The sequence below is a fragment of the Miscanthus floridulus genome, chromosome 18 (genome assembly GCF_019320115.1).
Source record: "Miscanthus floridulus cultivar M001 chromosome 18, ASM1932011v1, whole genome shotgun sequence".
Classification (NCBI taxonomy): domain Eukaryota; kingdom Viridiplantae; phylum Streptophyta; class Magnoliopsida; order Poales; family Poaceae; genus Miscanthus; species Miscanthus floridulus.
This window is the reverse complement of record NC_089597.1, coordinates 91,525,768-91,539,774: the sequence shown is the minus strand read 5'-3', so window position 1 is coordinate 91,539,774 and position 14,007 is coordinate 91,525,768. Positions and strand designations below refer to the sequence as shown.

The window sequence follows — 14,007 nt, the reverse complement described above, 5'->3', positions numbered from 1 at the left end:
GAGTAGTGCTACCTATCTCATAATTACTTTGATAAACTAGGTTAGCACTTAGGGTTTCATCAATTAACCAAAACCAAACTAGAGCTTTCAGCATGCTCGTCCTCAGCCACTCATCCCAGCTCCTGAGTGCCGCCCGCGCGGAGAGAGAGAGGGGTCAGGGGAAGGACCGGCAGACGTAAGAGACGGGGCAGAGTGTGTGCGTGGGGCGGGGCGAAGGCGGACGGAGACGGGGGCGGGCTGCACGGGCGTCCGGGCGCTAGGCACGCCGAATTTTAAAACGAGTTGCATCCACCGGTTCAACACAAACCAAACAAAAACCTCCTGTGTTAAGTCTAACCAGCGTTTTTCATATTTTTTTTTCTAGATCTTCATATTTTTTTTTCCATATCCCATTTTCATTAAAGCATAACGGAAATCCCAATGTTTGAGCAGGAAGTGAGAGAAAGATAAATAAAAATCGTGGCAAAGCTTTTACTGTCTTTCTTAAAAAAGAGAGACAAAGATAACAGAAGCATCCGAACATCTAGATCGAAACTAACCGGAACAAAAGCACTTCAGCGTTTTTTATATATATAAAGGAAACCAGCGTTTTATTATGTATGTAGACCTACAAATACAAATCCATAAGTACAACAGTTTCAGCTGTACTTTTGGATTGCGATACTCTTTTGACACAGACGTATAGCAGACGACATATGGTCAAAAATCACAAGTGCCCGATGCCCCAAGCTACCAATTTGTGAACAAAATAACCAAGTATGAAGGACTTAGCTCGCTTTCACATACCAAAAGTGAAATTTCACTATCTTGAATTCACTGTCTCATTACATATTACTCTATCCTGAGGCCCTGTCGAGGTCCCTCCGGTTCATGTAAAATAAGGACAATTTGTCTGTAAATGCTGATTTTATGGAGATTGGCGAAAACCCTGCATATTCCTGGTCAACTTTAGCCAGGCCTACTTCGAGGATGTACTTCACAAGCTCATGTTTCTGGAGAAATGGTTGCGCTGCAAATTCCTCTATTGGCATCCACTGCAATGGAGAAGTGCAGTATCAAAGCATTTGGTCAAATGGTGCTTGAGTTGGAAGGACTGAAGTAAACTTTTAATATTATGGGGGTTTTCTGTTTGAAATAAACATTAAAATGTTGGTTCCAAGTACCTGGCATGCCTCTATTTCGGAGTCTTGCTTTGTAATGTCATATGAAAGTGGTTTAAGCAGGCACACGAAAAATAGATCCGATTTATCAAAAAACGATTTGTGGCTCTGCCTGCAAATGATGGAGAGATGTTTTATTTCAAACTAAACACTGTCATCACAATAGATTGCGTCAAGAGAATGAAAAAAAGAAAGGAAAACAGGTCTTAGGAAAAATTCATAATGAACAGAAATGGAAAACACTGCCATTTTTTTTCCTTTTTTGGTTCTCTAGTTATGAATTAAAAATGTGTGCACATATTTTGTTGCACAATACATCTCTTTTTTTGGTGTTGTTGGTATATTCCGCAAATGGGCAATAAAGCTAAGTGTGACAAGATAGTTGGTAAATCAGTACTAGATAAATACAGGAAGAACTGGGACTAGAATCCAGTCGTTACCTGAAGGCCAGGACTTCAACAAATTCTGCATCAATCTGAGATATGATCCAGAAAGGAAAAAAGAATGAGCAACCAATGGCAGCATTTAATCAAACTAGTCTATTGGAAACAACTTGGGCTTCTGTTCACACTAGTACATACCCCTGTCTCTTCTTTTACTTCTCTTACGGCTCCAACATTAATATCTTCCCCCTGTATATATACCAATATCTTGTGAATTATAATAGGACAAGTTGGTAAAGAATATACTTAATATATCTACATGTTCAGTGGAGAATTTACCGGTTCAACTACACCAGTTGGAAATTTCCACACACCTAGGCCTCGAAGCACACCACTCTTTTCTTGTACAGCCAAGATCTGCAAAAAATAGGAATTTCAGGGTATGGAGGATAAAAGCTTTATCTATGGATAATGCCTAACAGAATGTCCTGTGTCATAACTCATAACGATTGATATATGCTTTAGAGTTCGTAAAGGAGGTAACAGAACAATAACAAGCTAAATCCTAAAAATTATCACATTCATTTTTTACCTCTCTCTTGTCATTCATTATAAAAGCTCCAACACTAACGCGGTGGGTTGCGTTTACTGGTAGTGTATGTGTTGTATTTGGAAGCCAGTATGCAAGCATCAAGTAAGTTTCCTCTGCATGATGGTACCAGAAACCTTCCTACATACACAATGAGGTAAAAACATTTTTAAGAGACAAACTCAATATGAATCCTTCCATACTGTTAGACTATACTACACAGTATGATCATTTCCAACTATTTCTCCTGAAAAAGACAAAAGGTCATCGAAAAGACATAGTTAGCAAACTGTGAGCGTTGCCGTTACCAACTACTATCAAAACAAAACAAAAATTGAATTCAGGTCATTCAAATAGTGTAATAAAATACTTCACTTTGAAATATACAAGTTACATCAAGAAACTAGTTACACTAGTATAAACATGGAAAATGTGAGTTTAATTACCTCTACAACTGGTGGAATAAGGTTGGAAAGGGTGATGGGCAATTTGATCCAGACACCTCTTATTCCCTACAATGATGAAAGAACAGTAATAAATGCAAAGCTCTTATATAAAATCCTATTTCAATGACAAGTGCAGGCTATGCATTTGTAACCTCATCTCTCCTTCTTGAGGTACCCATGAACAACTAGAATTGGTAATAATAATGTGCAAGTACAGTAATCTCCACATGTCTATATCACATGCCTTGCATATGGTTGATGGCTCCTCAAAGTTCACAGAAGATATTACAGTGTACTTAAACCTTTAAAATAGTCATTATGCGCGGTACCAATTTTTTTCAACTACCAATCCTACCGTATAAAGGTGCTTCCAGGATCTTTGCAGCAAATTTCCACAGTTCAAAATTTAAATGTTGGGATGTTTACTTGGCATGCACTATATCAAATTAGAGGCCAATAGCATTTTTTGGACAAGCCATCTCAGCATGACAGGATATAACATTGATGTTGACGGGGATCACCTGCTCCCTCCATTTCGACAGCGCTGCTTTCAAGGAAGCTGAAAACACTCCAGGGTCCATCGGGGTCGTCATCTCAATGATGACGCCTCCATGTTTGTCATGCACAAAAGGTAGGGGCTCAATATCCCCACTCTTCTCAGCCACCGACAACTCCGCGGCCACTGTTGAATTCGTGGAACTTGACATGGCTCTGTGGCCCCGTCCACCACTCCAACTTCTCCCTGCACCAAAGAAGAAAAATAAACTCATCGACTGAATTGTGCTAAAACACACATTTATGTAGCATGAGCTGATAAGCACAGCCACGCCGACGCAGACTACAAGGGGTGAACAGTGATCACGATTCCGGCTCCTAGGCCCCGTACCACGTCCAAAACGAATTGACAAGACGGACAGGGGGTGTGGGAAAGCTTGCCTACTTTGAGGATGGGTTTGAAAATTGTCCCCGTCTCCTCTCTTTCACTATCCATCGTGGTCACCTTTTTCATCCATCCATCATCCACCATCCCTGTTTGATTCCTTGTGCTAGATCTAAAAAAAACCCCGCGGTATCCGGGCCCACGTCTGCTGCTCATCCGTACCATACGCCGGTACACCCGTTCCACTCTTTCCCAATTCGCGTGCGAATTCAGAGAAGCTGGTGAGCATCAGACTCGGGATTCGGCCGGATGAGCAGGACGCGCATGGAAGATTAACTCCCACATCGATGATTCGACGCACAGCACGCGCCTTCTCGCAAAGAGAGGGAGGAAGAAGGTACCGACGGATCGATCGTTGCAGGATCGGGGACGGACTTAATCCGCGAAATGCTACCCGACGCGTCGGCCGTCCGGATTGCTGGGCTTGGCCTGCGGCCAGCCTAGGGGCAGTACACAGATTGATGCTGGGTTGAGAACGTATGTATGTATTGTATACGCACCTTCGTAGCCGAGGGGCGCGGCGCGGGGTCGAGCCGGGCGGCCGCCGAGGCCGAGGGGCCGCGCCCGGGATGGGGAGGCGGCTGAGGCGGAGGCGAGGCCTTGGTGGGCCTGGTCCCGGGCGGCGACGCGGCGGTGCGGGAGGAGGAGGCCGAGGGGCACACGCGAGCGCGTGATGATGGTGGGGAGGGAGAGCGAGAGCGAGAGCGAGGTGAAGATGGAGTGGAGGTCCGCCTGCAGGAGTGCAGCAGGTGGCACTGGCAGGAAGCAGGCAAGCTGGCAAGCGAACAGAACAGCGGCGCGGTCAAGGCCCAGGAGGAGGGTGGGAAGGGCGGTTGGTACGACGACGAGCAAGCGATGATGACCTGGCTGAGGGGAGGCAGGCCGCGGGCGCCGGGGGGACTAAAAATCATTGTGTGCCACTAAAAATCACGTAAAAGTCAATTATGTGGCACAAACAAATTACAGTTTACGGGACACCCACAACGCGTGACTCGTAAGTTAGCTCTAAGTATTTGTTTTCTATATTTTAATAAGAGAGAGAGAAAAATTAGCTCTCGATTAAGAGCTAAGTTTATACACATATTCTAATAACATATGAGAAGGTCACGAGATTCTAATCATACTACGAGCCTTTTTAAAAGCTAATATTATTGGAGAGGTTGGCTTAGAGCTAGTAACTGATTTTTACTGTTGTGGGTGTCCTTAGAGCAACTTCAAAAGCTTGGCTATAATTATTAGTCAAATTCTATTGTTTAGCCATTTTGTAAAATAGAAAACTTCTCAGAAAAGAAGAGGTCACCAACAGCCTTGCTATTTTATAAAGTCACATAGCGAGTGCCTGTAGTTGGCTATATATGGCCAGTGAAAATTAAGGGATAGCCAGCTTTCTATTTTACAAAGTCAGATAACATATCTGTTAGAGCCTAGTTTTTGCTATACAAATTTAAAAATAATCTTTACAGTAAGAATAGCTAAGCTGTTGAAGTTCCTCTCAGTCAATACCCATTTTACTTTCCCCTACCGCCTAGGTGCCATTCAAGGAGGCTCTGTTGCTCTCAATTATTTTCACAGAAAATCTGTCCCAAGTGCCCCTATGCCACCCACGTCTCTCACCGCTTTCCTAAGTCTCAGTCATGACGAACAGATTCTACAGCTGTATTTAAGATAGAAAGCAAAAAAAAAAAAAAAAAAAAAAAAGTCTCAGTCATGAGAACGTGGTACGATGCCAGGTTCCGCCTCCCGGGAACGTGCGTGGATCAGTTTCGTTCCGATAGTAGGAAATCCTTTCTCAAGGAGCGTTTTGGAGCGTACAACGTTCGACGATCCCCGTTCCACGAACCAATCGTTCCGGGAACTTTTGTGACTGTGCCCTGACCTGTTTGCGCGCACACGCCTGTCTATGCACCCTGGCCACGATCACCGTCTGCCCATGCGTCGCCCTCGCCGCTGCCCGCGTGCGCACACCTGCCGGTCGCTTGGCCAATGGACCGTGCTAGAGGAGCGAGAGAGGAATTTTGGGAGAAATGAATCTTTGTTTGGATAAGGTGTCGTCCGGAAGGGTAAAAAGGGAATGAAACTTGCTGGACTTTCAAGTTCCGTATGAAAATCACAACAATGATATTTGCTCGGTGATAGAAAAATCTAAATTGGTAGCCTAAATTGATACAGCAGTATTAAAGGGAGGGGAATCTATAAGTTTTAGTAGCGATTATAAATTTCGTCGCTATATCGAACGATTTGGTTTTTCTCAACAGGAGCCTGAGACTGCGATGGCCACGATTGCCCACTAGGCTACGTCGCCACCACCCTAAGGCTACGCGTATAGGGATAGCCACCAGGTGTACGCTACGTACGCACATGTGACAGCGGAAGGCTACGTGCATAGTAGCGTAGATAGTCCCTCGTACAGTAGGTGGCATGTCCACTCCGATCGAGCTAGGCGTCGTTTAGATTGTAAATTTTTACAATCTGAACACTATAGCACGTTTCGTTTGTATTTGACAAACTTTGTTTGATCATGAGCTAATTAGGCTCAAAAGATTCGTCTCGTGATTTACAACCAAACTGTACAATTAGTTATTTTTTTATCTATATTTAATGATCTATGCATGTGTCTAAAAATTAATGTGATGAAAAGAGAGTGAAAAAACTTAGAATTTAAAGGTGATCTAAATAATGCCCTATTGAGATTACTGTCGTGGCACGCCTGTCGAATCCTTCTTCCAACCGCTCGTCCGGTCATTCCCGCCTGCCAACCCAATCCATTCGCAGATTCGCTCCCTCGGTCACGGTCAGCACTGCTGCAGTATAAGACGGACAATTTCCAGTCGAAATGACCCGAACGATGCACGTACAGTACTCGGCAAGTCATCAGCATAGTAGTGGCGGATGGTGATCGAATTTTTTATTTTTTAGTCTTTTTTTTCAAATTTTTTTACAAATATGTCTCTGGATGTATGATTTTAAAATCTGGATCCTTAGTTCGACGCCATCGTTGCTGGCGCCGAGCTTATACTCCTCGGGGGTATCGTTGCTGACGCTGAGGTCTTGAGCTCGACGTAGACGTGGCGGTGACTTGACAGGTAGCTCGGCGTCATAGATCCTGACGTCGAGCTTGGCGTCAGGATCTATGGCGCCGAGGTGGTGTTTTAACCCTGCCCCCCAACCTTCCTGCCAGAGCCTTTTTCCTCTTTTTTCTCCTTCGTCTCGGGTTTTTTCTCTTCCCGCTTCGCCCTACCTCACGAATCGGCATATTGGACCTTGGAAACTTTGATTTGATCTGTAGATCTTCGAGAGCAAGGTATCCTCGCTCTTCTCCTAGTTTTTTTGCATCGATTCGGTATATATTAGTCGGATTTTTTAACCTAAGAATCGTCATTACTTAGGGTTTCATGTAATTTTTAATATTTGTATTATACAACCATAGAATGCCAAGACGTGAAAAAGCTAGCAAACCAAGGTAACCTCAGCGCATGTTGTTATGTTATGGGTTCATTGTTGTGCATCAAATGAGAAACCATATGTTTAAGGTTTAATGTTAATTGCTTTCGGTTCTTAGAACGAAATTGGTTGAATTATAGTTATGGCCGGATGACTGAAAATGCCTTCGACCTATTACCTCTCCCTAGTGGTGTTTTAGTGTCTATATGCTTTTGCGGCGATCCTTACAAGGTAGCCAAGTCCGATGAAGAGGACACGTATAGGCAGAGGTGTTGGATGTGTTTTAATTTTGTGTTTGAGCCTACACTTCGTCAGCACTGCATTAATAAGATGGTGATGAATTGATGTTTGTGTTATATGACATCTTGCATGATTTTTTTTGTTTTGTAACAATTGTATTTTTTGCAGACCCATCCACTGCTCTGTGATTTTAAACAGTGGATCAACACTGAGATCAAAGCCTGAAGACAAGGAATGAATTCAGGGACTGTTGCAGTGGGAGGCAGATGACAAGGAGATGATGGAGAAGAGACGCAGAGAGGAGGCTAAAAAAAGAAGCACAAGGAAGAGGAGGAAAGGAGGCGTGTTACTACGTACAGGGAGAAGAGGGAGAAGAAACTTGAGCGTGCACGCCGAACGAAAAACAGCGATGGAGGAGAATCCCGATGCCCTAAGGAAGGGAAAGTAGCCTCGTTGCACTCAGTAGTCTCCATGACTTGCTAGTTTTATGGTTTATTCATGAACAATATTGTCTACTGTCGGCATATACTTCTAATATTATTGTGTTATTTAATGTGGCATAGTATTGGACTTTTCATTATGTAGTTGTGTTTCATTATTTGTGATCATAATATTCAGTATAATGTTGCGGACGTAGTGAAATGTGATCACGTGCTGCAAACATAACCTAACGAAGTAGGGCATTATATAATTCAACACATAAAACACATAAAATGGTATGTGAGAACATGTACCGAACTAGGGTACAGAGTTCCTTCGACTAAACATAACATGCCTTAGGTAATAAATTAAACAACAAACACATGGATGTGCCATGTAAATAAGATAGGATTGTCCTAGTAGTGTGGACACATAGCAAATTGTGTTGCACCTTCTCCACAGTAGCCTCCCATTGTTGGTGGTGGTGGTGGCGGGGGTGATGGCGGAGGCCTCTTGTTCTTGTGGTTAGGACAGGTGCAATATGGATCATTGTAGAGTGCCTCTTGTGAATCGGCACCATTGTTGTTGTCGTCCTGTTCGTTGTCCTTATAATCGCTGCTAACTTCTCTTTCTAGATCGAAGATACGGTCCTGCAGGTAGTAGATGTACTCCGTATGCGGATAAATAGGTCGAGGATCGACCCACCTAGTGAACCCTCAGTTTTGTTCGACCAAGAAAGACTGCAATAAGTATGTCATGTAAGTTGTATAGAAGATGAACATATTGAAGAAACAAATAGTAATAGCAATTACCCATGTTCGTGGGCATTTGAATAAACAACGACCTCCATCTATTCCCTCGGTGAACATCTGCCCTAGGTAGTCCTCACCATGCATGCATTTTAGCCACTATTCTTTCCGTTCATCGTATCCTCTCAGTGGTGCCTCTTTGGTGAAATCACTTTTGCTCTCAACTGGGAATTTCTCATAAAGAGCTTCTTCAAAGAAATCGGGACCAAGAGAACCCTCCCACACAATGATAGTTCCCTTTTCCTTTTCTCTCCCTCTGGACGACCCTCCAGACATTGGTACTGCAACAAAAAAATACTAGTTGGGAAGTAAGTAGCAATGCATCCAACATTGCGTATATGAATGCAAGACCTTATAAGGTCTCTTTCGTATCACTATAAACGCCTGCCACCACCTCTTCAATGCAGGGAGGTCCTTGAATACCCTCTCATTCTCAATTATCATGTTAGGGCTGGCCTCAGGAGCTCATCATCATGTCCTTCAGCACACGCCTGATCGGAATGAGCAAGATCGTTGAACTCGTGAACTCTTGGATCACAACAGCCGGAAAAAAATACGCCTCAGCATCTCAACATCACTCTCTGTCAGCTCTCCAATAGGAAGATCATTATCAAAATCAAGAGCCCTTGCCATCTCATATGGCTTCGAATCATTCATAATTTCAACACTATTGGAGCCACGGAATCCATCTCCATAGAGCACTTACACAGCAACAGTGGGCACATCCACATTGTCATGAATGTCTACTGCAACATAAGTACAAAAATGAGAAAATAATAAAAAATTGGATGTAAGGAATGGGATAAGCTCCCAATAACCATGCAGATAAGACACTTACTCAGATGATTCTATATCAAAGGGATCTCATGAGGAGGATCTGCCACAACATCATGAGTCTGACAAGCATCTCCAACTAGCATATTGGAGGTAGATTGAGCATCAGGAACCGTAAGTGCAACCTTCGTATCCATATCAGGTTCCCGGATGGGAGGGTTGAAGTGTGCCTACTGACCCATTGGTAGGGAAAACCCATGAGGGATGGGATCAACTAACACCCTACGTACAACCACGTCCAAACTTTAAAACTGGAAATTCATAGCCAATCTCATATAGTTCTCCCACTGGTCTACATACCCAATTGGGATCATATTCCTAAGGATGTTGGAAGGGGAACCTAGGTGAAGTACACCATCCACTGTGATGCCATCATCATTAAAAGGATCAAGATGCCCAAGAGGGGGGTGAATTGGGCTAATTCTAAATTTTCTTGCAAAAAAAAACAAATCCTACGGTTAGCCCAATTAACCCTTTGTGTCTAGAAAAGTGTTTCTATTAATCTAACGCACAAAGGACTTGCAACCTATGTTTCAAACTTACTCTAGCATGGCAATTCTATGAATGTAAAAATAAGTATTTAATTGCTCAAAGTAAATAGAGAGAGAGGAACACGGCGATGTTTTGCCGAGGTATCGGAGAGTTGCCACTCCCCGCTAGTCCTCGTTGGAGCACCCGCGCAAGGGTGTAGCTCCCCCTTGATCCGCGCAAGGATCAAGTGCTCTCTACGGGTTGATTCTTCGACACTCCGTCGCAGTGAATCACCCACAACCGTTCACAACTTGAGTTGGGTCACCCACAAGCTCCGCCGGGTGATCACCAAGCTCCCAATCACCACCAACCCGTCTAGGTGATGGCGATCATCAAGAGTAACAAGCACGAACTCTCACTTGACCACGCGAAGCCTAATGAGAACGATGGGTGCACACTTTGCTACTCTTGATTCACTAATGAGGCTACTCTCTTGGATTCTCAAATCACAATCACCTCACTAGGACCTTGCTCTTCTTGGCACTCACAAACGTGTTTCTCAGCTGTTGGAATGAGCAAAAGTAACTCCACACACGAGTGGAGCTTCTATTTATAAGGCAGCCTAAAAAACAAACTGTTATGTGCTTCTGCGGGGTGATCGGACGCTCCGGTCATGTTGACCGGACGCTTCGATCAGTTCAACCCGCACACCAGTGTTTAAGTGTTGACCGGACGCTGGCAGGGTCCGATCACCACTGACCGAACGCGTCCGGTCGCATTAAACCCTCACTGGAACCTTACTGTACTCGACCGGACGCTGAACCCCCAGGGTCCGGTCGGTACTGACCGGACGTGTCCGGTCGCAGATATTCTCTTCTGGAACCTTACTGGAGTCGACCGGACGCTGGACCACAGCGTCCGGTCACTTGACCACTCCAGCGTCCGGTTGCGCCAAACGCAATCTCCTTGGTCAAATGAACTGACCGGACCCTGCGGCCAGCGTCCGATCAGCATTTGACCCTCCATTCACTTTCAACTCTCGATTATATGTGAATGAAGTTTGCTCCAAAGGATCTTAGGCATATGTAGGAGCTACCTAGTGCTAGTTTTAACAAGTGTGCACCACACCTAACTCACTAGACTCACCTAGGTAAAGCTACCCATCCATACCCCCCTTAATAGTACGGCCAAAGGAAAAACAAGGTCCTAAACTACTCTAAGTGTCTCTCCAACTCCAATCGACACTTAGAACTAGTCATCCTTAACCTTGTCGTCCATCCTTTGAAAACCGAAATGATTTCCATCGTAGGGGCATGACCACCTTGAATGCCCAATTGATCTCCATTACAATGACCTAACTTAATTGCCTCTGCAAAACACACGTTAGTCATAGTAATCTTGTATTGTCATTAATCACCGAAACTCAACAAGGGGCCTAGATGCTTTCAATCATCATCAGCTCCATGGCAATGTAGCTCCTCCCAAGCCCTTGCAACCAACTCACTAAATGATAGCTTCTCATTGAATAACATAGGCACGCTTTGCATCTCAACAAATTCAACATATCCATAGCGATCTCTTTCCACGGTGCATCCATGATATATGCTCACTAGATTGTCCATCTAGTTCAAACACGTAACGAAATACATGTCCTTTTGTCCAAATTAGACGATAGATAGTACCTAACAAATACTTTCTAACAACAAACTAAGTAAGTAAGATAATAACTACGTACATAGATACAGTGTACTCACTAAAATAGCTAGATCCTATTTAGTTAACTAAATATATAACTACCTATCTAAGTAGCTATCTAACTATATCTATTTTCCTATGTATCTATGTTTCTATCTATCTACATATCTATCGCACTAGATCACTAACTAAATCAACTACATGAGTCATCACATTAACTAGTAATAAATAACAAAAGGCAAAACTACTACACTACAATCAAAGCTAACTAAGTACGTACATTGCATATTCATAATTTTTATTTGTTCGATGACGGAGTCGCAGCGGACGCGGGCGTAGGTGAGGCCGACGAGCTGAGCCGGCGGTGGCGCGCGGCGGGCGCGGGATGGCCGGCACGGCGGGGGCGGGCGGCACGGTGGGCGAGGCCGGGCATGGGCGTGGCGTGGCCACGGCACGGCAGGCACGGCGCCGGCGCGGCGTGGCCGCGGGCGACATGTCGAGCGAGGCCGGCATGGCGCGGGGAAGGGCGCGGGCGGCCGGGGGCGGGAGAGGGCGCGGGCGGCGACGGCGGCGGTGCGCTAGTTTGGGCGGGCGCTGGCGGTGCGAGAGAGAGAGGGAGAGCAAGAAAGAATGGAAAGGAGGGCCCATACGTAAGACAGGCTTGGCGCCAAGCTCGACACCAAGATCTACAACGCCAAGATCTATGTCGCCGAGCTGCCTGCCAAGTCACCGCCATGTCTGCGTCGAGCCCAAGAGCTTGGCGCCAGCAACGATGGCGCCGAGACGTGTAAGCTCGGTGCCAGCAACGATGGCGCCGAGCTAAGGGTCTAGATTTTAAATTCATACCTACATAAACATATTTGTGAAAAATTTCAAAAAAAAAGACTAAAAAACAGGGATGGTGACCCCAGCAAAGCCCCAAGACGGATACCCCAAAGCCGTTCGACGAATCCCCCCCACATTTCAGTGGCGGAGCTACAGGGTATGCCGGGTATGCACCAGCATACCCTGCAATTCCGGCAACAGAGCAAGCATATATACGTATATATACACATATACATTCATCTGTTGTAGTATACTAGAGCTGAGCCTGACTGCCTGAGCGTGTGCTAGCGCGAGCCGCGAACGAGCGTGAGGCCCAAGCGGGAACACGGCCCATGCGGCCAACGACGGAGATAGGATCAAGGGACAACGCCGACGCCAATACGGAATTACGGATCGAGGCAGCACGTCGGATGGACTTCGAGTGTTCGCCCTGCCCTACACCGACGCCAATACAGATCGTTCAAGCCGTCGGCTGTTGCCCTACCCTACGACGGCACCAACCACTCATCCTTGTGACCTCGTGTCCCATTCGGCCTTCACCCTATCCTATGACAGCACCGGCCACCGGCATCTAGGTGAATTTGTGATCGGAATTATTCAGGTGAGATTCAATCTTTGTTGTTTGGCTTTTTTAAAAAATCATGTGTATTTTTAATTGCTAATTGCTTAGCGCTAAAATTATAGAATCATCTATCATGTGGCGAGGTGAAGGATTTTTCCCAACATCAGAGTCAATCTAGATTGATCTTTTGTTCAGTACTCGTATCATGTGAGTGATCCATAATCACATGTGAGAGTTCAATCGTGGAAGCGCAATTTATTTAATTATTTGGCACTGTGTTCTTTGTAATATTTATGCAGTTATGAAGAGAAACGGGGACATTGCATCTCTTTTTCACAAGCATGCAGCAAAGAAGAAGGCAACGGCAGCTACTGCTACTTCTAATCCTGATCCGGTTGAACCTATGGTGGAAGAGCAGACTCATTAGAGAGTAGTTGAGGAAATTGTAAATCCTATGCCACCGCCATCGCCATAACTGTCTTCACTGCCACCAGTTTATGACATCAATCGCCTTCCACATGATCCAGGTGAAAGACGTCCTATTCTAAAATATCCTGTTAATGATCAAGATGCAATTCGAAGAGCATATATTATTAAAGGTCCATTCAAACCTTTTGCACATGATTTTCCAAAAAGAAAGATTTCAGATAGGGATCGGGGATTCAACTATTATTGTATGTACAATAATGATTGGCTTGAGTGTAGTATTAAGAAGGATGTTGTGTTTTGCTTCACATGCTATTTGTTCAAGAAGGGTACTGGGTCAGACACATTTACTGTTGATGGCTGGAAGAATTAGAATATAGGAGAGAAAGCACTTCGCAAACATATGGGTTCTAAGGCACATATTGCAGCTCAAGAGAGATACATTGGCTTTACAAATCCCAAAGTAGCAATTGATTATAATATTGAGAAGTGGAGTGATGAGGATCTTCGACTTTATAAGAAAAGGTTGACTTATTCACTTAGGTGTATCAAGTTTCTTTTGCATCAAGGGTTGGCGTTTCATGGACATGATGAAAGTGAAGAATCTAGCAACAGAGGAAACTTCATTGAACTTTTGAAATTTCTTGCCGGAAATAGTGAAGAAGTGAAGAAGTATGTTTTGGACAATGCTTCAGGTAACTGTATACATTTTATGACCGGAGCGTTTGAGAACTTTGAGTTTGTTTTCTTTGCACACTTAATGTAT

At 44.5% G+C, this 14,007-nt stretch overlaps 1 protein-coding gene across 3 annotated transcripts; it reads right to left on the bottom strand.

Annotated features, from left to right (window-relative positions):
• Positions 1–754: 754 nt before the first annotated feature.
• On the bottom strand, positions 755–4,383 carry LOC136520870 (nudix hydrolase 2-like). Of its 3 annotated transcripts, none has more exons than XM_066514545.1 (9): positions 4,019–4,383; positions 3,100–3,320; positions 2,579–2,644; positions 2,136–2,273; positions 1,883–1,960; positions 1,742–1,792; positions 1,601–1,635; positions 1,164–1,272; positions 755–1,034 (listed from the first exon to the last, which is right to left on the bottom strand). In XM_066514545.1, the coding sequence occupies exons 2-9, from the start codon at positions 3,283–3,285 to the stop codon at positions 837–839; spliced, it is 861 nt and encodes a 286-aa protein (XP_066370642.1). In that variant the 5' UTR covers positions 3,286–3,320; positions 4,019–4,383; the 3' UTR covers positions 755–836. The 3 variants fall into 3 exon arrangements, with proteins under 3 accessions (XP_066370642.1, XP_066370640.1, XP_066370641.1); XM_066514543.1 differs by lacking the exon at positions 4,019–4,383 and adding an exon at positions 3,515–3,997; XM_066514544.1 differs by lacking the exon at positions 4,019–4,383 and adding an exon at positions 3,519–3,994.
• Between the last annotated feature and the right edge of the window lie 9,624 nt (positions 4,384–14,007).

Excerpts from the sequence above, each read along its gene's own strand:
- LOC136520870 (XM_066514543.1), bottom strand. The coding sequence starts at position 3,683 with ATGGTACGGATGAGCAGCAGACGTGGGCCCGGATACCGCGGGGTTTTT. Across the intron at positions 1,961-2,135 it reads TAATGAATGACAAGAGAGAG|ATCTTGGCTGTACAAGAAAA; the intron begins GTAAAAAATGAA and ends TATTTTTTGCAG. Across the intron at positions 1,636-1,741 it reads AAGTAAAAGAAGAGACAGGG|ATTGATGCAGAATTTGTTGA; the intron begins GTATGTACTAGT and ends ATCATATCTCAG.